The sequence below is a fragment of the Buceros rhinoceros genome, unplaced genomic scaffold (assembly GCF_000710305.1).
Source record: "Buceros rhinoceros silvestris isolate BGI_N320 unplaced genomic scaffold, ASM71030v1 scaffold7765, whole genome shotgun sequence".
NCBI classification, from domain to species: domain Eukaryota; kingdom Metazoa; phylum Chordata; class Aves; order Bucerotiformes; family Bucerotidae; genus Buceros; species Buceros rhinoceros.
In genome coordinates, this window is record NW_010414512.1 from 57,333 (window position 1) to 78,946 (window position 21,614).

General features: G+C 35.8%; 1 protein-coding gene across 2 annotated transcripts in view; it reads right to left on the bottom strand.

The window, feature by feature from the left end:
• LOC104494300 (probable ubiquitin carboxyl-terminal hydrolase FAF-X) overlaps positions 1–21,614 on the bottom strand; it is a 72,404-nt gene that overhangs the window by 41,661 nt on the left and 9,129 nt on the right. For both annotated transcript variants that reach the window (XM_010137114.1, XM_010137113.1), the window contains exons 7-16: positions 21,221–21,472; positions 21,006–21,144; positions 19,227–19,379; positions 15,300–15,404; positions 13,736–13,942; positions 12,702–12,838; positions 7,713–7,846; positions 4,747–4,834; positions 2,962–3,304; positions 1,473–1,568 (exon numbers count right to left, since the gene is read on the bottom strand). In XM_010137114.1, coding sequence (XP_010135416.1) covers positions 1,473–1,568; positions 2,962–3,304; positions 4,747–4,834; positions 7,713–7,846; positions 12,702–12,838; positions 13,736–13,942; positions 15,300–15,404; positions 19,227–19,379; positions 21,006–21,144; positions 21,221–21,472 — 1,654 coding nt within the window. The remainder of the gene's footprint in view (positions 1–1,472; positions 1,569–2,961; positions 3,305–4,746; positions 4,835–7,712; positions 7,847–12,701; positions 12,839–13,735; positions 13,943–15,299; positions 15,405–19,226; positions 19,380–21,005; positions 21,145–21,220; positions 21,473–21,614) is intronic.

A 21,614-nucleotide genomic window follows, 5' to 3' on the forward strand; every position in this document is an offset into this window, starting at 1 on the left:
AGTGATGGAATTAAAAAAAAAAACAAACAAAACCACACGAACCAAAACAAACCCAAGTATACTCTACAAAGCTGTTTTATTCCACTTTAGAATAAACTCCCATTGATAAATTGCTGTAATTTAGTGTGAGCTTCAAAAATTTCGCCTGTCATCAGTAGCTGTAACTGTGCAGTGTAAACCTGTACTTAAACAGAAGTGAAGTTCGCACAGAGAACACTAAACTGTAATTTACTTTACAGTAAGAGTAAACAGAGAACACTTACAGACCACCAGAACTATGCCCCCTGCCTCCCTTGCCCCTCCCTCCAATCATATAACCCAGTTCCAGAAGCACTGTTTTCAGAAATGGATTTTCAGCTAGATTCAGTATAGTGGCAGCTGCAGCAAATCTCTTCCTTCTGCCTCATATCTAACATTTCCTTGCTCCTGACCTAGAATGACATATAACCTATATTATCACTGTAAAAAGTTTGTGGTGTCTCCAGGTAAGAGCTTGCCACAGAAACATTAACAGTCACAGTTATGGCAGTAAATCACAGTCCGGGAGCCAGTTTCTTAGAGGCAGCTCAGAAATAGAGAAGTTCTCAGCATACTGAAACAAAATACTTGTGTGCACATTAAGTAAATCCTACACTTTCTCGAAGTGTCAGATCTAACCATGTGCAGATGGACAGATCTATGCATGCTTAATAAGCCCAGACCTACAGTAAGAAAGATGCACAGAGCCCATATGCCACTACAGTAGGATATAGCTTGGATGGCTGAAAATGCACCACCACCTAGAGCAGCTGAGCTGTGCTGCATCTAGCAGACTGGCAGCTCTGAAGATTGTAAAAGTGTTTTTGAGGCTAAGTATGAAAATTGGAATTTTAAGAAATACAACTGGCAAGCTACAAATTGGAGATTGTCTGGAGGACAACACTGCCCCCCAGATTAGTGAAATCCCAACAGTTCGCTCTGATCTTTTGGAAATTCATTATCTCTCTGTCCACTGAAATGTAGTTCCCAGCAAATATTAACATAAGGAGATAATATCTGATTTGCTAGAGCCCAGCTTGACTATTACATGGAAAATCTGAGACCCTCTGTAAGGGACGTGACATAAAAAAAAGATTAGATTAGTTTGTGAAAACACTTTACAGACCCATCCAGTGGACATACTAGCACTCAACTGCAAGTTCAACATAAGGCTTACCTAAGTATATGATATGAACTGTTTAATCATTAGAAAGAGGAAATATGACAGAACAACTTAATACAAAAAATTCAGTCTGCAAATATCATAAAAAAACTTTTAATTCTGCATCTGACCAGAACCTCATGGTTGGACTCGGGAGTATACTCTCCAAAACATCAAAATCATTGTCTGTTTCCAAAGTTTTGGAATATCAAAATATCACCAAACTGAATTTTATCGCTATTTTTCTATCATATTATATCCCAGTTTTCTTGTTGCTTGTTTGGCTTTTTACCTGATTAACTTGTAACCTTGGGCCAAGATTAGTATATATCTCTTTAAGAAGATCTATTGCTCTGTTTGCGATGTCATCATTTCCCTGAATCACAACCTAGCACAACAACAACAAAAAATCATTAGAATACCTTAAAACTTTCCAGCATAATATTAAAACAAAACTACTATGTAAGTATCCTGACACAACAGTATATCTAGTTATTTTGAGGTGAAAATGATTAAAATGCTTAGTTACAAAAAACAATCAATACAACTAAATTATAAGGGTCAAAATTAAGAATTAACTACTTTAAAGGAGTTCAGAGTTAGCAAAAAAAGCCAATGCTTTATAAACAGAATACAAGTAGTGTTTACATATTCAACTTCACATATTTCCATTTTCACTAGCTGCAGAGAGTAAGACAACTATTTTTTCAGATGCTTAAACTATCTACATCACCAATTACTTAAAAACAGAATTTTAAATTATTTAAATAGCTGTGAGTGGGTGAAAGAGGGACAGGCAAATGAGTTGTTTCTAACCTTAATCATCTACATTTTAATTACTAGCCACCAGGTCTAAAAGCAGTCGTTATAGACAACTCCTGCAGGACACTGCGCTGAAGCTTCATGAATTCTGTCTCGCTGCCAAGTGGCAGGGCAGATCCAAGTAAGCTGATCCAACAAGTAAGATATGCTAGCATTACGTGGGCACTCCATACGCAAACTCCGTGTGAAAACTTATTTGTATAAAAATTGTGATCTACTTCGGTTTTAACTATTATCACTGTCATAAAAATACCTAACCCTTCAACAAGCCACAACCAAATTACTGAAGACTGCGGCTTTATATACAGCACGTTTTACAAGACACAGCCGTGATTATCGTGACACGGTGTGCTACTGTGGGTTCTAGCGCAGCTCTAGAAAACTAGAAACACTCTCAAATAATTCAGTATCAACTTAGATACTGATTTTTTCACCAATTGATTTGGCAAGCTTCAGAAAGCTACAATCTTCCTATTGAAAAACTACAACCACATTTAGGCAAAAGGATGTGGATATCAGAGAAAGAATCAGACCAGTGATTGCTTGGTGTAATCTAGAATCAGTCCAGTTTATCATACCAGACTGAATTACATCAAGTGGCTTATGGAATGCACAAACACAAAGTTTATTTCTAACGTGCGTGAGAAAGAAGCCTACAGATAATTCACCTGGAACAATTCTTTCTTCTTCAACAGTATTGACAAATTTTTAATCTCATGTGTACACACAAATATACTTGATGTTTCAAATAACTTTCCACTAAACATCAGCCTGCAAAATTACCAACTTTCATACTTGCTGGGAAGACAGTAGAGCCAATATCCATGCATTTAGTTTGAAAAAGCAGCTTTTCGTAATTTCAGCCTATAACTAATAAATCACACATTCCTAAAAGCGTAAAAAGAGACTGGGAAAAACCTAGCAGTTAATCTTCCAGATGTTTCCTCCATTTAACTCACCCTCCAAAGGTAGTCTAATCCTATTAATTCCAGATCATCCATCATATAGGCTCGTCTCTTTGCTACTAGCTTTCCTTCTCGACAGTTCACAGCTTTGAAGAAACGTTCAAAACATTTCATTCCATTTTCTGTTAATAGGGAAGGATCCAGCTGAAGCACATTATTTTCAAAGAAGTCCTTATTAATGTCAGGGTCTAAGTCTGGTTCATCCCCCATTAGTTTGGAATACCATTTAAAACAGGCTTCGCGATCACAAAGATAAACCGCATTTTCAGCTAAACACTTCCATATTTGCTTCGCCTGAGGGGCACAGAGCCACAGCTGACCATCCTTCAATAAAAATCTTGAGCAAAACAAAGAGACAATTAACAGCACTGTCTAATAGACATCTAGAGTTACAAATAATTAAATAGTACAGGCAAAAAGGTAAATATGCATATTATACATGTATATATCACAAGTACAACCCTGAAAACTTTATTTACATTACCGGGCCATTCATAATTAGCCCCACGATTTCTTAGTAAGTTTGAATGAATCAAGGACCTTACAGTCCAAACAAAAACCAAAAATTCAGCAAAAAATGCTTTACACAAAAATACCAAGCATTGCTTACACATTATATTCAAACAAATGCACATCTCCTAATGTAAACTACTCATACTGAGACCTGGCTTTTAAACTAAGAGATGAAATTACTTCTGCAATCATTCACTGTGTTTTAGTAGCAAAATCACAAAACAAAGTATCAGTTCTAGGGAACAGAGCTAGAAGCAGAACTCAATGAACTGAATTTTTAAATTTTCTTTAAGATTTGTGTTAGATTATTATTAAAGAATTAAGAACTGCAATTCTGAAAGTTAACACTAAAATGACTCAGGAAGAACAAATTACAATCGAACTTCTTTAGAATAATTTTTGTGATTCAAAATCTTTACTATGTAGAAGAAATCAGGGACTAAGTTATGGGACTGCTTTTCAGAAATTGCTACCTACGTATTCTACATTTGACAACCACGTGACTTAAGTAATTCCTTTACATTACCAAGTAGTGAACTTAAATTTAAGGAAGTCAAATTTTTTAAACACACAGGAGTCATAAATTGAGACTGCTATCCATATGCTATTGTATAGTTTCATTAAACAATTGTTTAACTCGTACGCAGCCTAAAAATCATCAGTATACTGCAGCTCTGTGATGAGCAGAGATCCTTTGTTTTCCTATTTCGCTCAAACAGCAGCTGGTCAGGTCAAAAGTAATCCAAATAATTTTTTATTCTAAACTCTTTCTAAGGCTCAGTTGTTGACAACCTAAAATCAGTGTCTGACAAAAGTATACGTCAGTTTACAATCATGCATTTAAATTTGGTGTTGTACAACAACTAAGGGCACATGGACATAACCCCACATGGAGTATTTTAAAATTTCAGCTAAGTTACCCCAATACGTATGTAACTGTATCCGCATGCACACTGTATTCAAGTCAGCAGGGTTCTGCACATGGACAAAAAAAAGCTCATACAAATCTTAGTGCAGAATCAGAGCCTTGGATTGCAAAGATCCTAGTAAACTTTATTTGAATATTCCAATACTAACACAGAAGCCCTCTGGGGAAAAAACCAAAAACAAACCACCAAACGAAAACAAAAACATTTGCTTTATTTTTGCATCTGAATTTTGGAAGAAGGTAACACAGCAGCTTAAAGCTAGACAGGAGGTACCAATGTTGTTCTTTTCTTTAAAGTATTCTCACAGAAGTTAAACAATGTTCAAGTTAAAACTAACCGTAAGAAGTTAAGTCGCTCCTGTACTTCCTGCACATGACTGTATCTGCTTCCTGGTCTTACAGTTTGAGGATCATATTCACCATGCTCTGAAAACATAAAAAAATTTATTAGACAATACATTCAGAAAAGACGTGCTGACTTTAAAAGATAAGACGTGTTTGAAGATTTTAGTCTAAACAGAATTAAAACCACTCAAACCCCAATAAATTTCCAATAAGATGTATGAAAATAATTCTCTGCAGCCTGCTACCAGTTAATATTTCATCCTAAATTAAAAGGGGTATAGGCAAACACTGCTGAGGTCTATAATCAAATCAACAATTACGTGTGGATAAATGTGCTCACTGTTCAGTATAATGGAATTATTACAGAACAGTTAATAACTTGCATTTTCCTTATTCAAATACATTTTTCCTCATTTCAGGTAGTCGGTTTGAACTCAGAAGTCAGTTAAAAGGATACAAAAACTTCAGTTTTCCATTTTTAGGGTTTTTCCTCTCCAGAGGAAATCACAACTCCAGTTCTTTAACACCTTCCTAAGTAGCTATATACTTGAGGTCACTTAGAGGGAAGTATATAACAACTTTATTGACTGCAAGTTTCCCAGCATAAACACCTGTGATACGGACAAGCTTTACAGAAGTTGAGTAATTTGAAAATAAGGCAAGAAGTCAAACTTCTACCTGCGTTTTACTGAACCTCAGCATAGTAATTTGTTTAAAAAAACAGCTGTTTGCTTCATAGGAAAGGATAGTTCAGTAGAAGAGAAAGTGATTGATCACAGAAAAAATTCTGAAGGCTTTTCTTTAACCTTAACAAGGCAAACATATAAAGAGGGTATGATAGAAAACAATATGCATTAGTGAATACCAGGAGAATAAGAACACCGTTCTCTACCACAGAACACAACAACGGAAGCCTTCAAAATATGGCAAATTCAAAACTAATTAGGAAACAAAACCCCACAAATTACAGTAATTGTGGCATTAACTGCCAAATATATGTGGGCAACTGGATTTTTGTTCCCCATGTTCTCTAGTTCTGCTCTGCTTAGTATTTAAAACTGAAACTGATAGAGAAGTTGCACAAGAACTGTGAATTACAGTCTTAGTACAGTATCTGAAACATTAGCACGTTTTCTGTCTGCCCTTAATCATGTAATAAAGCATCCAGGAAAAAAAATCCACACTTGTTCATTTGGTTTGTAATCTGATACAAACAAGTAGAAGTTCTGAATTTAATTGCTTTGCAACTGGATTCCTTTTTAATTATTTGCACACTTCATTTCTCATTGTGCCGAAATCATTATTTTACTGCTTTACTGAGTCATTATAGTTGAGGAGGGGCAGGGCAGTGGGACCTGTTCTTTGGCACAAGAAAAGAATCGTGCAAGACATCAGCCTAATTCTTCTGCCAAAATCACAATTTGATAGGTAAACCATAATGTCAAAAATGACCTTCTGGGTTCGGAGTTCAAAATTAACTGAAATTAATGAATAATAAGTTCATACATTAAGAGTATGTGTAGGCTATTTTTCGACAACGACAACATTGCATTAGAATATAGTTCTTGATTATGTTTCCTTCTCAATCCTGAGGCCAAACCCCAGGTTTAAAGCTGGCCAAGAATCACAGACTCTCAGCTCTCCACATAGTTAAGTTGCAAAGTTCATTATAAATGAAACTGCGTTTTTTTGCATCACTTCAGCAAAGTTTAACAGCACTCCAACAGCTTACAGAAAGTACATGAAATAATACTTGTTTTATTCCACCCTCCTGGAGAAGACTAAGCCTGAGACACTATGGCTTGAGAACACAATAAAGCATTTAGTACTATTTTCATATTAATTAGTACAATGCTATCATTAATTAAGAAAGTTAATACAGATTTAGCTTAATTGTCATTCTCATTGACCTATATACGGCTGAAGCGATCATCTTCATATAGCACCGTTATTCAAACAAGTCTTCAAGGACATATTTTGGCTATCCTTCATCAAGTACTCCAAAGCTAAATGAATTCCAAAATTAAAGGTGTCTAGGCACTTACCCAAGCACTGGAAGACACGCACACACTTCACCATGTGCAAGTATCCTATCCTCCCTACACAACCTACACTGAATTCCTCTGTCACACACTGTGTCATTTTTGAGATGTGACTGGAAGGCTGGTAGGGTGTTCTGATGTCAGGGTAGACTCGTCCCTAGCTCCAGTTGGTACTAGGTGGGGGGTGTGCATAAATCTCCTCCTCTCACTTCTGGCGGCTTAATTTAGTATATAAAATACTGTGGTCTACTGCAACAACACTCTTCCCAGTCCGCCACTCTCCCTCATTTCCCTATTCCCACCTCAGTAGCTAGAGATCTAATCCAGAATAAGAGTGTAAACTCACCAAAGAAGAGTTGAATTTAGGCTGAAATATATAAATACTAACATGATACGCTGCCAAAGTGTTGCTGATAAAAAATGCAGTGAGAAAGCAACTAAACAGAAATGGGAATTGTGTGGTAAAAACAAACAGTATCCCTGTGGTTTAAAGTCCTCCTTGACAAATTCCAAACACTGACTTCAAACAGAGGTGATTAAAAAACTTCTCAAAGGAGCCAATCAAAACCAGAAGTGGGACAAAATCCAATATTATTATGAGGACTTTCCACAAAAATGTCTACCCTAGTCTAAGTAGGACAAGATGATGTTTATCAATCCACAGATAAATAAGAGCTGCCGCTTCCCCATATTCTGCTGTAAAACACACCAGCTTTTCCTTTATGAAACAAAATGTCAACATTATAAGTTTTTCTTGCCCAATGAGACACCACAAAGTCTATCAATACCACAGATGCTCGAAAATTGAACAAATAAGCTTAATATTTATTTCATTATGAGCATTTGTTTTTATCTCTATTTTCAACTGGAGTTTTCATAAACCCTATCTATGAGGCAATTTCTATTTGAAAACTTACCTTTAGCATACTGCCTCATGCTTTCCATATAGGCAGAGAGATTTTCTGCAACCAATGTAACTAGGGCATGATTGTGCTGAAGTTGATTGATTAAGTCATGTCGGTAAAACACATGGGGACTTCGCTGAGTTTGGCTGAAATTAAAATACAGTGTTATAAGAAAAGTGAAGAAGTCTTGTGCCTAACAGTTCAGAAATCAATTTAAGAAATTCATCTTTGATGCAAGCTCCAATTTGTCCTAGAAGATCTCTAATACAAATCTGACAGTATTTTTTTTCTTCTGACACATCAACAGTTCTTACCAGTTATTAAAAGCAGTGAATTTATGAGGATTATACAGTTACAGTTCACATGAAAAATATCAAAGCAATCTGAGCACTTCAGTGTGCTGGAGGGAGAATACCTGCAGCAATATAGGAGTAGAAACACCTGCCCACAAACTTCATAGTAAAGAAAGAGATCCTCAACTGTAGTATAACTACAATACACGCAACCGCAGTTTCCGCAACACCCATCTAGTGTTCTGTTCCAAATTTAATATTAAAATACCAGAACTAGGTCAATTTCCAAAATGAAAGCTCACAGTCTTAAAAAAACAGTGAAAGAACAGTAACCAATAATTATGCCAATTCTTCCAATACTTAAAAAAACCTTGCACAATTCTACATTTTTTGTTTTCCTCTAACAGTATCTATCTGAAAAAAAGGTTGGTACAAACATAAAAAAGCAGTTACACAGAGCATGTAGTCTAAGAAAAAACATAAAAGTTCAAAAAAAGAAATACCCCAAATAAGTAATTAATTATAATTTAACTCTACTATAAAGATCTGACCAAAAATGCTGCTCTTAGATACTAGATATATTTAGATTACAAAACTGCAAGAGAAAAAACAGAGCTTGGGTCCAAAACCCCCATGCAATGAATACTATCAAATTCTAGAACTTAGGGACTAATCATCCCTGCAGAACAATCTCAAAATGTTTCAGCTTATATAGATCAGAGCACTGATCTTGGCTGCTTAAACAATGCAAACTTGTGCTGCTCTTCCACAGTAAAGAGAGGAAGAAAAAGAAAAAAGAAAAACAAAACAGGGCAGGAGGTGGGAGGAGAGGCTTTCTCATTGTATTGCAACTCAGCTCACCCCATAGCCTGCCCTGAAGCGATATAAATTTGATTTCAGAACTGTTCTCCTTTCCTTCAACACTTGGGAAAGTAGATCTATGGAATGGACTACAGATAGGAATTCTCATCCTTCCCGGGAAACAAAGTCTTCACACTACATGACTTATAGCATTCTACTGTATTGCCACATCTTCTGAGAACAGTAGAGAAGGCAAAACCCCCCCAGTTCCAGCATCAGCTGATAAAGATCTTGCAGCTGATAACCACTGTGGCTCTAACAACAACAGATAAACTGATTCACTGGGCCAAAGATCACTGTCAATTTGGGTTTAAAAGACAGAAGTCATCAACATCCTTCCAATCATTTTGTTATCCACAACCAACAGAATTTGGCCAGTTAAGCACAGAGGTCTTCAGAAGATTAAATTTCATAATAAGCAGAGCTTTCCAAAACAGCCTGACAGAGGCACTTAAAAACACAAACTGCTGCATTTAAAAAAAAAAATGCAGACATTTGTTGGCAAGAAAACAAAATGGATAGAAGGATGGCGGAAGAAAATGTACAAAACTACAAAACTTCATATACCCAGAAAGAACATCCTCTGCTTTCACTTTCAGAAACTTTTCCATTACACTTTGTTCCATCTCCACCACCCCTCCTTGCTCAGCATAATCCAGCAGCAAAAAGAGCAAAACAGTCAATGTCTCTATTTCAGCAGCTATGCAAGATGGTACCTCTATCTAGAGAGATGCATTTACAAAGGATAACAGTAAGAACAGTGACTATTTGGGAAATACATATGATGAAGCAGCTACAGGAAAAAATGGAAGCAAGTCAGGGTATTCTGCACCTTGGTTAGCAACTCTACGTCTGAAAACTGAATAACTGTAATAACCAGAATTAGGAGCTGTGAGTTGCTACAGACTTTGTGAGCAACATTTAAGATGTTATCTTGATCAGCTGCTAGGATGGAGTCAAAGGGAAGTCTTTAGGCACAGAAAAACAGCTGATCTGACAAGTCTTTCTAGCTTTCTAGAATTAAAGCATACTCCACATGCAACTATAGAATTATTCCTTAAACATCTGATGTTAGGCTATATGATGATGTTGCCACTGGGAAACATTCCTTTAGTAATAATTGAAATTAGTATAAAAAAAATTAAAGTTAACAGGAAAACACATCTTTTCATTGCGTTTTTACTGAATGATTATCAAAAGCAAGTAAGAAAAATCAGCATTTTGAAAGGGATGCTAAAGTACTTTGGAAATACTAAATAGGACACTTCATGGTTAGCATGCATACTTATTAGAAAAATACTGGCAAAGTGACAAATGCGAAATTGCAAACGTTTAATTAAAATGTATTTAAATAAAGTATCTGCACATATAACTTGCTCAGCAGAGTACAGCACATGTAACTCAGCTTTTGAAGTTGAGAGCTGTTCTGCTAGGTCAATAAATAAACAATATGTATCATTAAAAGCAAATGTTAAAGGTCCAAACAGTAGTGACTAAACTCAACAAATTCTACTATTTAGGTTGAAAAGTGACCTGAAAAGTGACATCGTTGCCTTCAAACACTAATAGAACACATGAACTCTTTCAGAAGGTCCTCTCAATGCTCTTCTTCTGGGCAGGTAATTTGGGAGACCAATCCTATACTGCATGAGTAGAACAGGTCAAACTTCAGTACTGAAATTGTCTACAGGAGGCTCTACCTCCCATCAGCCAACACAGTGAAAATTAAGGTGATTAATTATCTGGTCAGTATGTTGAGTAAGAAATATTAGTAAGTATCCTTGCACTTGTAAGAATCCTTGCACCTAAACAGAAGTATTTTCTCAATGTTGGTGCAATTCTGGTTAAGTTAAACTTCCCAAAACACATAGCATTTCTTTGTGGTCATGAGTTAAAATTCGCCAAAGCAATTGTATAACCAAGTTGTCACTTTGCTCATCTGCATGAATAACTACCAACAATTAAATCCTCCTTAGAAGAATCTCTACAGTGCCAATGGCAAAAGACAATCTATTTTTGCCAAGAATCAGCAGCTTTAGTTGATCCAGACCAAACTTTTAACTGCCAGTGCCAATCTTCTGAACCACCCAGACGAGCAGTATATAGATTACAGGATCAGTGCTGCACACAGAAAGCTCTGTGAAATGCGTTTGAGGGAGCTGTCACAAGTATTTGTTTTCATCTGGTTTTGATCCAAATTTTAGAAGCATGTGAAGAGATTCAAGTTTTAAGTCAGGCAAGGAAAGCTGATCGGAACAGGTAGTGGATGCATACATTACAATTTCCAAACTGTACCAAAGTTAAGAGTTATCAGAAAACTCACAGGACTGGGAAGTCATTGATTACTTCAAACTGCTGTTTTCACTCACTAGGTTGTCCAGTCACTTAGGCAGGAACACTACCTGACTAAAACACTCTCCTACACAGTATCTTTTTAACAGACTTCTCCTCCGGAAGAGGTCTTTATAAGTCCCTTGATTAAAACTTTAAATTCAAAGTTTACTTTCCTGCTATATGTGTTTTTAAATTCTACATAAAAATGAGGTATTATGACATACTGCAATGCAGACTTCCCTGAAATTTTAGGAAGAGATGATCTGACCAAAAAAAAGACAGATATTCAAGTCATCTAACTACATATACCATACAAGGAACCTAAATTTCCACAACCAAAAGTTAGGTTCCTCCCAAGATTAATCCAGAGCAGAAACCTAATCAGTGTTTCAAATGAGCTCTGCTTCGATAATTACTTGCCCACATCTTACAGCATGGTAAATGTTAAGGACTCCAAGACACAGAAAACAGATTTATTTGCTAATAAGCAAGTAACTTTGTGACCTTGTTGAAAAAACTTCCAACAATCATTAAAGTCAAACTGTAAAAGATTAAAATGTTATGAAAATTGAGAAGGATGTTGCAAACCAAATGAATAAAGAAATCTCCAAAGGCCAAAAGTGCAACTCCTTATCAGTAAGAAAACAGCATTATGTAAACTGAAGGCTCATTTTTCTCAGCTTTCCCTGCCCTGATCCTTCCTGTAAGCAGACTGTAACAGCAACATTGATTTGAATATTTTACCAGCTTACAAGAATCATAACAAACACATTATGCAGCACAGATAATCAAACAACATTTTTCTGGTGTTTGTGAAAATTCTGATACGGATACAAAAACTGTTAAGAGGCACAGAACCTCAGGTGCTTCTGTAGTGAAAAGACATACAAGATAAAACAAACATGTACATTTTAACAAGTGCAACAGACAATGGCTTTTCTTTTTTTCCTTTCTTTTAAAAACAAACAAAACAAAGAAAACCCAGTAAAACAAACCCAACACGTTTTTAATCTCTTCCATTCATGACAATACTCTACTGATTCTTTTTTTCCCCAGACAAAAAAGTCACCTTTGATTTCAAGTATGTTTATGCACCTGTATATGTTTACGGCCTGTATAAATTTATCGTCAAAGAACAGGGATGGGTACACTTGTGTGCATACATACATATATGCACATAAAATACATTTATACTTTGTAAGCCAATTCCATTCTTAGGCAGGGAAATCCATAGATAATAGAAAAACAAACCCAGATCTTCCACAGATCAGACTACTGATCTAAAAATGAATAAAAGCATGTTTGGGGAAACAGGTAATGATCTTATACTTAACCCAGGCATCTGAATTTTTAAAGACTATTTACACACATTAAAACAAACCCAAGAACATCTTAAAATACAGGTTATGATTCTACCTAAGCATTCACTGCCTCTTGTTAAAAAAAAAAAATTGCCTCATTCCAACCCGTTCAACTTTTAAAAGACAAAATTTTCTTTATATTCCATTCTTACCTCAAGTTTTGTGGTGCTTCACCAAACAAACTGCAAATTTCTCTAATTTGTTTCAGTGCAGGAATGACCCATTTGTCATTTGTGCGAAGCTCTTCTATAAAACGGTCTATCCACTGGATCTTTTGTGTATCTCGATCCTTAAAGAACAAGAACTTACAATCAAAATCAAGTATATTGCAGAAACTACCATAATTCCCTCATTTTGTTTCCAAGAAAAACAGAACATACAAAGCCACGCAAATACTGGATCAACTGAGTTCTGAAACATACAAGCATAAGAAAAGTATCTGAGCAGCAGTGCATGTTGGCAGCAGTTATCAGCGTGTTACAAACTCTCTGCCTTCAAACACTCAAGCATTCAGCGTACATTTAAGAAAACCCTTCTTTCACTTATTTCCACTCACTGGTTCTCAGAGTAAACTGCTATAAAGTATCAATAAACAATGAGAAACTGTTTCTTAAAAACTAAAAAACAAAACCTGTCAGTGGCTGTTAAGACAGATCATGAATTAATTTTAAACCACAATAAATTCTTGTTCTAGCAGACTTACACAAAAGTTTGGGTGAGGAAGGAGAGCATAGAATAGTTTTTGCTGTCTATTGCTAGGTCCTTTCTAATATTATATAAGACATATAAGGACTTACTGAAAAAAAAAAAAAAAAAAGGCAAACAACCCCACACAAATTGCCACAATCGAGTTCAGAAAAAAACCAAAGACAAGAGGGGAGCTGCTTTTCCTCTCTCCTTATTTACTTTGTTAAGGTTCTTTTCCAATTCCTCCAGCGTAGTCACTACAGTATGTCACCAGTTGCAACAAGACAAGCAAACTGATGTATTTCACACTTTCCAACTAAAGTATGAACTGTGTTATTTAAAATATTGTCCTGTAATGTTTTAAAACCACCTGGATGTTGGTAGAATAACACCAACCTATGATAAGAAACATTTTTGTCAAATCCCTTGAATTTTTCATGGGGCACAGAAGGAAACTGTCAGTGACTAGTTCCACAATAGAACATACCAGATTACCTACCTGTGAACAGCTGTAATCTAAGATTTTAATATGAGCACTAAGAGCCTGGTCCATGATATCAACTGGTACATCATCACTATGAGCCAAATTCCATAAAAGGTTCAGCACTTTGTGTGCCATCACACCATCCTTGTCATCTTCTGCAAGCCGTCGAATTAACTCGAGTAGTTTCTCACGCTGTTTCTTACTTGCATTTGTCCAACTTGCCTAAGAAAATATTTTATATAATAATCAGGTTTTTTAATTCCACACATAATCCGCACCATTAGCAAATGATGCAACAATAGTGATGCAACTATATAAAGAACTTCCATATTAATTTCTTTCATTAAAATAGTGCATTCGATCTCTACGTAAGTCAAACACCACTGAACAGCTCTTATTATTCACAGCTACAGTTTACTCAACTTGAGGTTTAAAAAAATAAAAGGATCTTTAAACAAAGATCACATGTGCTCGTAGAAGTTAACATTACCATTGAAAAGTTCACCAACAGTCAAAACAGAGTGGACTCAGATGTTTTTGCAAACACTTTCTCAAAACTGTTGTGCTTATGAAGACTTTGCAAATAACTTAGAATCACTAAATGCGTAGAATTTTAGTATCATGCCTCTCAATCTGACTGAAACAAATGTCCTTTACGTTATGTTAACCTTTTTCTGAGTAAGTTTCCAGTATAGCATTACTTCATATCCTTCTCTCAAGATCAGACACACAGGATTTTTGAGCATTTAGTTCAGCTTCTGGATTACAGAACATTAGATCCATATTCACCAAACCAGAGGACCCCCACTACTCAGAGCACCAATTTTATGTAAGCCAAAATGTGACTATAATGTATTTATCTAAAAACAGAAAACAGAGTCCAAAGTTGGCTTATGTTTTCTAGTAGAGCAGATCATCTCCTAAAAGCAAAACAGTAAAACAAGTCAGACAGCACCACTGGTACTGGAAGCTACAAATGTTCATGTTAGCAAACACAAAAGGCCAGTGAATAACATAAACTTCCAGGAACAAGCTGTTTTGTGATTTCAATCATTATGTGTGTTTATAAACATTCAAGACTATATACCTGAGACTGTTTCATTCTGTATCTATGTTAACCAGAGAAAAACTATTACATGATAAAGAGGAAGTTGGGGGAGCGGGGAACAAAAGTCCTTGTTCTCCTCTACTTAAATATCGAAAGCAGTAATGCCCAGTAGACTCGATGACACCTGCTCCAATGGCTAGGATAAAAACATTATTTACTAAATCACCACTTAATGATTTGGAACAAATGCAAAAATATATTCAAGATAAATAACTTCTTTTATTTGAAAAATTAAATATTCCTAGGACTGCTAAATGACAGGCCTCAACAGACATGCACTACCCAAAAGCATTTAAAACTCTGAAAACAAAACTGTCCGTTAAAATAGTATAATCGTTGCTACACATTCAGAAGTCTTTTAACACAAGGAAACTGCTCATATCTGAAGTAAGAAGCAGATATTTAAACTCACAGATCTGTATCCAACTTTATAACCCATCTCCTGAATACAGTCAAAACATGCATAGTTACCTTAAAGCAATCAAACAGGTGATCAAGCTGTTCAGGAGAGAAATCCCAAGCTAATTTTGCAAGGAGATCATGTACATTTTTTACAATGGCTTCATGTTTTCCTGCCTGTCAAGAAGACAAGAAGAATCCACCAAAATTTGTAGCAATCCACAGTAAGTCAAGAAGCAAGACATCCTACATCATTTCTAGAAGACTGTCTGAGCCAGCCGGCAAGAAAAGCTCATGCTGGGGGAACAGTGGGGCAAAGTGAGTACGTACTTCACTGGAAGTCTCAGTATTTAGGTTTTCCTTGCATATGTAAGTATTTAAGTGCACTCTGTGTGCAAGCACACAATTGTTTAGTTAGAATATAAATACTGCAGTGTCATTATATTTATTTTTTGACAAAATAATGCTGGGACAGTAGACGATAAATTCTAAAAGGGCCTTTTAACTTGCAAATCAGTATTTAAAGTAGTCTCGGTTGGGGTTTTTTAGGGGGGGTTTTGGCATTTGTTTGTTTTTTTAAGATTGTACTCAAAATCCAGTTCCTTAATGAATTTCATTGAGGCTGTAAAACAATTTTTCGTATTTCCACGTAGGTTTCTCTTGCTAAAGTACTTCCATTGTACTAGTGGGTTCACGGACAATTAAAGCTTTCCATTACAAACAACTTCTTGGCAGACAAAATTTTTAAGTTCAGCAGCTTATAAACTTACGAAGTCTAACAATCAAACAATTAATAGCAAGATGCTGAATCATATACTAGATATGCTTTTAAATAAGAGTTTGGTGTGTATCACAATTTTGAGATTTAAGAAGGAAGACAATAAGGAAAAGAACAGTTAGCTCAATTTCCCTCCTACATGCCCTCGCTGTTAAAAGCATCCCGTACTTTAAATCTGCACTCAAACCCAAAAATTTTGGACTGTGAATCAAAAGTTGATTTACTATAGAAAAATTTCCTGTAAATGTAGAATAAAAAAAGTGAAACAAAGACCTAAAAAACAAACTCTGATGTATTTAATCTTGTACGATATTGAAAATACATGCAGGAGCAGTTTTGAAATTAATTTCTAAAAAACTGCATCAGTAGTTCACTTAAAAACAACAAAAAGACTAACAGTTTTGCCACATGGTGTGTCAAAAATTATTTTTAAAAAGTGATTTTAAGTAGGAACATCCATTTTCATGTTATGAGTCAGATTATGAGAAAGGGAATTACTAAACCACTTACTCCACTTGATCTTGCAAAACACTGCATAACTTTTGTTTCTTACCAGACCATTTCCGGGACAGAAAGAAAAACTGAGAGCATACAGGGCAGAAGGAGCATCTACAATATAACAAATAAAAGCAGAACGTGGCACAGCTGCTGGGGGGGGAGCAGGGTGAGAAGAGTGATGATAAGGCATTTAACTATCTTGTACTGGGAGAGTCTTTAACAGACATGGAGATGCCCTTAAGAACAGAAGAACCTGGGGAAGCAGTACAAGACAGCAATAGGAAGTAAAGAACCTGGTGGGTGAAGCGTCAGCTCGCTGTGTGGAAACAGGGAAACGCCTGTAATGTTCTAATTAAATGCTCCAGAATTGAAGTAATGAAACTCCAACACTAATCTCTGCAATTTTACTGCCTGCATTTAGAGAATTCCAACGTTATTCCTTAAATCAAATACACTTCTACGTTGTGAGCACTCACTTTCTAGGACAAAAAACCACTGCAATAAAACTTAAAAGTTAAGTTGCTTTTCAAAAAAAGGCAAAAGCAGCACGATTTTACTACTTTTCATAAATTACTTATTTTTATTCTAGTTGTATCCTGAGATTCTCAGGGCACTTCAACTGTAAATTTGTGCATGCTTACCCTATAAACCGACGCAGCAACATAACCACTCTAGCCTGAAAGCAAAACCACACCATTGCCGCACTGAGCTGGAGTTAAAATAGCCTGCCTGTTATATAAAGCTACACAGTAAATCAACTCCTAGCTACTGAATTTCGTGCTCCAGCTGCCCTCAGAAGCAGTCATTTAAAAGAACTTCTAAAAACTACTAAAGACAGGGAGTAGCCAAGTTGGTAAAAATCACTCTGTACGAGCAAATTTTACTATTCTTACCTTTTCGTCCATTTTAATTCCATGGCCAAAGCCACAATTAAACCATCTACCTGAATAAGACTTACTGAATTCAACTTTCACACACAAAACACAGGACAAAACCACAGCAAGTGCACTGAAGCAACCACCTAGCTGAAAGCAAATGAAGTGAGCAAAGCCAAGTATTTGAGAGCATGGGAGACTTACTCCTAAAAAATGGTTTGTTTGTTTGGGGTTTTTTTGTCGCAACTGTTGGGGTAGACTATCCCTGTCTTGTAAGGGTTGTACCACTTATTCACACTTTTCCGGAAGGGTAAAAACACATGTTCCACTTCCAGGCACTATGAGTAATATAACTGCTTGGAAGACTTTTGCACCAAATTTCAGATTTTTTTTTTCTTATAAGAGGTGTGGCTCTAATATAGCTAATACAAGCCCACTAACAGCTCAAACTAACCTCTCAAAGTCTTTTTCCCCATGGACTTTTTACAGAGGCAGTATGGAAAAGGTCTACAAACCTCAAGCTGAGAAGTAACAGGATCATCACCGACCTTAATTCAAGAAATCTGCATACTGCTCTGTTCCATGATACAATTTTCTGAACAAGACTTAAGGATAATGAGAAAATAAAAAATTTTGTTTTCAACCTGTGCAGTTACTATCATGCTGGAACTGAGATTATGAAACTAGTTGAAACAGCGGAGATCTCAACCCTCCACCGTATCACCTGTAGTTCCAAATCCTTTAAACGCAACCTGAAAATAGCATGCCTGAAAATAGGAACACCTGCATAAGTCCACTTAAGCCAAACTGCTACAGTTTCAGAAGGGCATGAACACACCTAAACTAGGAACATTACGCTACCCAATCCCTATATTAGCCCTTGTTTGGTATAACCCCAGCTGTCATTTGCTTGCTCACGTTCTACCCCACAAGGGAAAGGGAAGAATCAGAAGAGTAAAATTAAGAGAACTCATGGGTGGAGATGAAGAGTTTAGGTAATTCTTCTGCTTTGCCTACATAGTCCTACATAACGTACTGTGAAGAAATTTACCTCTATACCTGCCAAAACCAGTACAGCCCTCTAGCCCGGACACCAGATTTAACCTTTCCACACTTGAAAGACTGGCCTAAGGGCTTCCTGGTACAATTAAGTTAGAGTTTCCGTAACAATTACTTACGAACAAAGATACATGAACTCATGCTTGTTTTTATCCTAAAATGAGATTTTTTTCTGTACACTCAACAAATCGTAAGTTTGTCTCTTCAGCTGCCCTTTACGTGTGCTGAACTCAGGCAGCCCAGAGCTTGGAAGCCCAGCTTCACTAGTCATTTAAGCAAACAAGCCAATATTGAAAAATTTATAGTTTTTCGGAAATAATCATTACTACACAAAGGAAAGAATTAACTAGAACAATTTCTAGAACAGTCATTATTATAAGCCTTATAACAACACTCTGCCCAGGAAAAATTATACTAATCCCTGAGTTTACCACAACTGTAATACATAAACTTATATGCATTTTAAAACATTAAGTCATAATGCATCCTGTTCTTTCATAATCTAGACATTGCTCAAAGTTGAGTGCTCCTTAATACTTTAAAAGGATAACCTCTGCACCATGTTCTGAACTGTTCGTTTAGACTTTACACACTTGTCTACCGAAGACAAGTGAGAAGACAATTTTGAGATTCAGGATCCCAAATAAAGATTTAAAATCAAATAGTGTTCTTTTATTTTGTTTTTTCTAACACCAAGCATAAAAAAAGCACAAGCCATCATCTTCCCAATACATGACATACAACACGATCCCTTCTGTGCAGTAGCAGACAAGCAGTTGAATTATTTACCTGTGCAGCCCAAATGTTGTCAAGATCCTGCAAAGTGAGGGCTTTCTCTTTGATGACAAAACGAAGAATTTTCTCTAACTTCTCTACATATTGAGGTTGATGAAGACTATCTCTCAACACAATTGACAAAATATTATTCTGCTGGATCCATTCCTGATTATAAAGAGAAAGTAGTGCATCTCAAATTACTGAAGCGCTGTCACTGATATTTAAGCTAAAAAGAAAAATTTCAGCCTGTTACACATTGATGACTTTATATGCAATATTCTAATCGGGAGAAGTGAGAAAGATGCAGTACAAGAGGAAGGTATTTAACTTTCATTTCCTCCTTAAAAATCAGCATCTGAAATAATGCAGTATGATAGTCACTCTGATATCTTAAGGGGAAATACTTTTTCAGACATATTAGAATTATGAACTCCAAGAATAAAAATGTTCAAACAATTTCAAACATAAATGGGAAGCACAGTTAATTTTTCTATTCATGGAACAAAATTCTTCTCTTCCAGTTCACAAACATTACGTATCAAAACCAAATTAAGACACTTCTAGCTCTGCTAGTGTGTCTAAAGCGTATCACAAAAAAAGGGCATAAGCCAGGTCTGAAATACAAAACACTTAAGATTATTTAAGTATATGGCAGTACTTAAACAGAAGTTTTTTTAATGCTTCTAATTGAATTAAAGGCAATTCAAGTCCTGTTTAAGTAGGTAATTTTTTTTCAGTGGTGTCACTAACAGTCAGATTAGGGTCATAAATTTTTTGTTCAGTCTGAAGCAAAGCAGTGAGTACTCCGAGCACTGAAAAAGTAAACAAACATATACAGCATCACACTTTCCAACAGTGTCCTTGATTACTGACTTAAAATGTTTAAGCTGGTCTCACGAAATACTTAAACCTGAAAGTTTTCATTTAAAAACAGATGCCTTGTCTGAGATGCAAAACTACAGGAGACCTATTTCCTCCTAATGCTTTAAGAAGTCAAACTGCAGTCATTCTCTTTTGCCAGCAGTTCTTTAGCAGATTGTAAGCCTCACGACAGGTAGCCAGTCACAAAGACGGAGTAGAACAGTGCAAAAATCACTTAAATTTCGCAAAGATGAAAATTGTCCCTTAACTTTATAAATGCTCATTTTAATGGTTCCCTACGACGGAGTAGAACAGTGCAAAAATCACTTAAATTTCGCAAAGATGAAAATTGTCCCTTAACTTTATAAATGCTCATTTTAATGGTTTCCTACACGTGCACTCAAACATGAAACAAAAGTCTAATTATGTAAATATTAAATAACATAAAAATGGCTTAGCTAGAACTTTCTATGCCAAAGAATCCAACTTCTGAAACGTGTAAAGTAGAGTAGTCATTTAGAACAGGAAAGAATTACTTAAAGCACAAAAAAGACTACATTCTTATTTAATTGAGCATTCGATTTTTAGGTAGAGGGGCACTAAAGATTCACCTTTTTTAAAGCTAAGTCTGGTTTGTTTGTTTGTTTTTAAAACACTATATAAAAATCATACCACCCAAGGATCCCTTTTTAAAGCATGTTTTTAGGATCACTGAATTCTCAAAAGTAGCTATGAAACAAATACAGCATTTTTTCACAGAAAGACCACTATTAAAATGACTTATTACCATGAAGTGGTATTTACTGTTTATAACACTAGACGTGAAAATAAGCAGTGTACAGGATCCAGAATATATATCTATTTCTACAACTGAAGTAATAAGGAGGAGGAAAATCTATTCAATGAATTTCAGTGAAGTGGAGAACTTACTGCCATTCTTTCAGCTGTAAGCCATTCTTCTTCTTCAGGATTACCGTGCCGATGAGTATAATATGACACACTGGATATTACTTTGTTAACTTCATTTAGTGCATTCATTTTACCATTGAAAGAAGAAATTTGTAATAACCTGTAAAAGAAATTAAATGTAAGAAGTGTGAAAAGTAAGTCAGAAGTAGCACATCATATGAGAAGTAGCGTCTTACCTAAGTATCATTTTTAACCTAAATATTTCTAAGTTTTTTACAGTTTCTTCTTGTCCTGGAACTCTTGAAGCTAAGTTCTTTAGAGATTTGATTATCATTGACAGAGCATCATTTTTGGCTTCATTCTTTGCTTCTTTTTTCAGTTCATCATCTGTTAAATTTTCTAAAAATTGTGGAACCATTTCAATAATTGGAAGGAAGTATTTCTTCACTGTATGTAATGTTAGAAATTCATAACATTGTCCAAATGGCCTAAAAAGAAAGAAAAAAGGGATCAATGTGCCATAATTCGTAGCTGTGTAATATTAAGATAGTAAGCTGCAACTCATTCAAGGAACTCAAGTCCATTTACAAGCACATGGAATGCTGAAGGTAAACACTAGTTAAAAGAGGT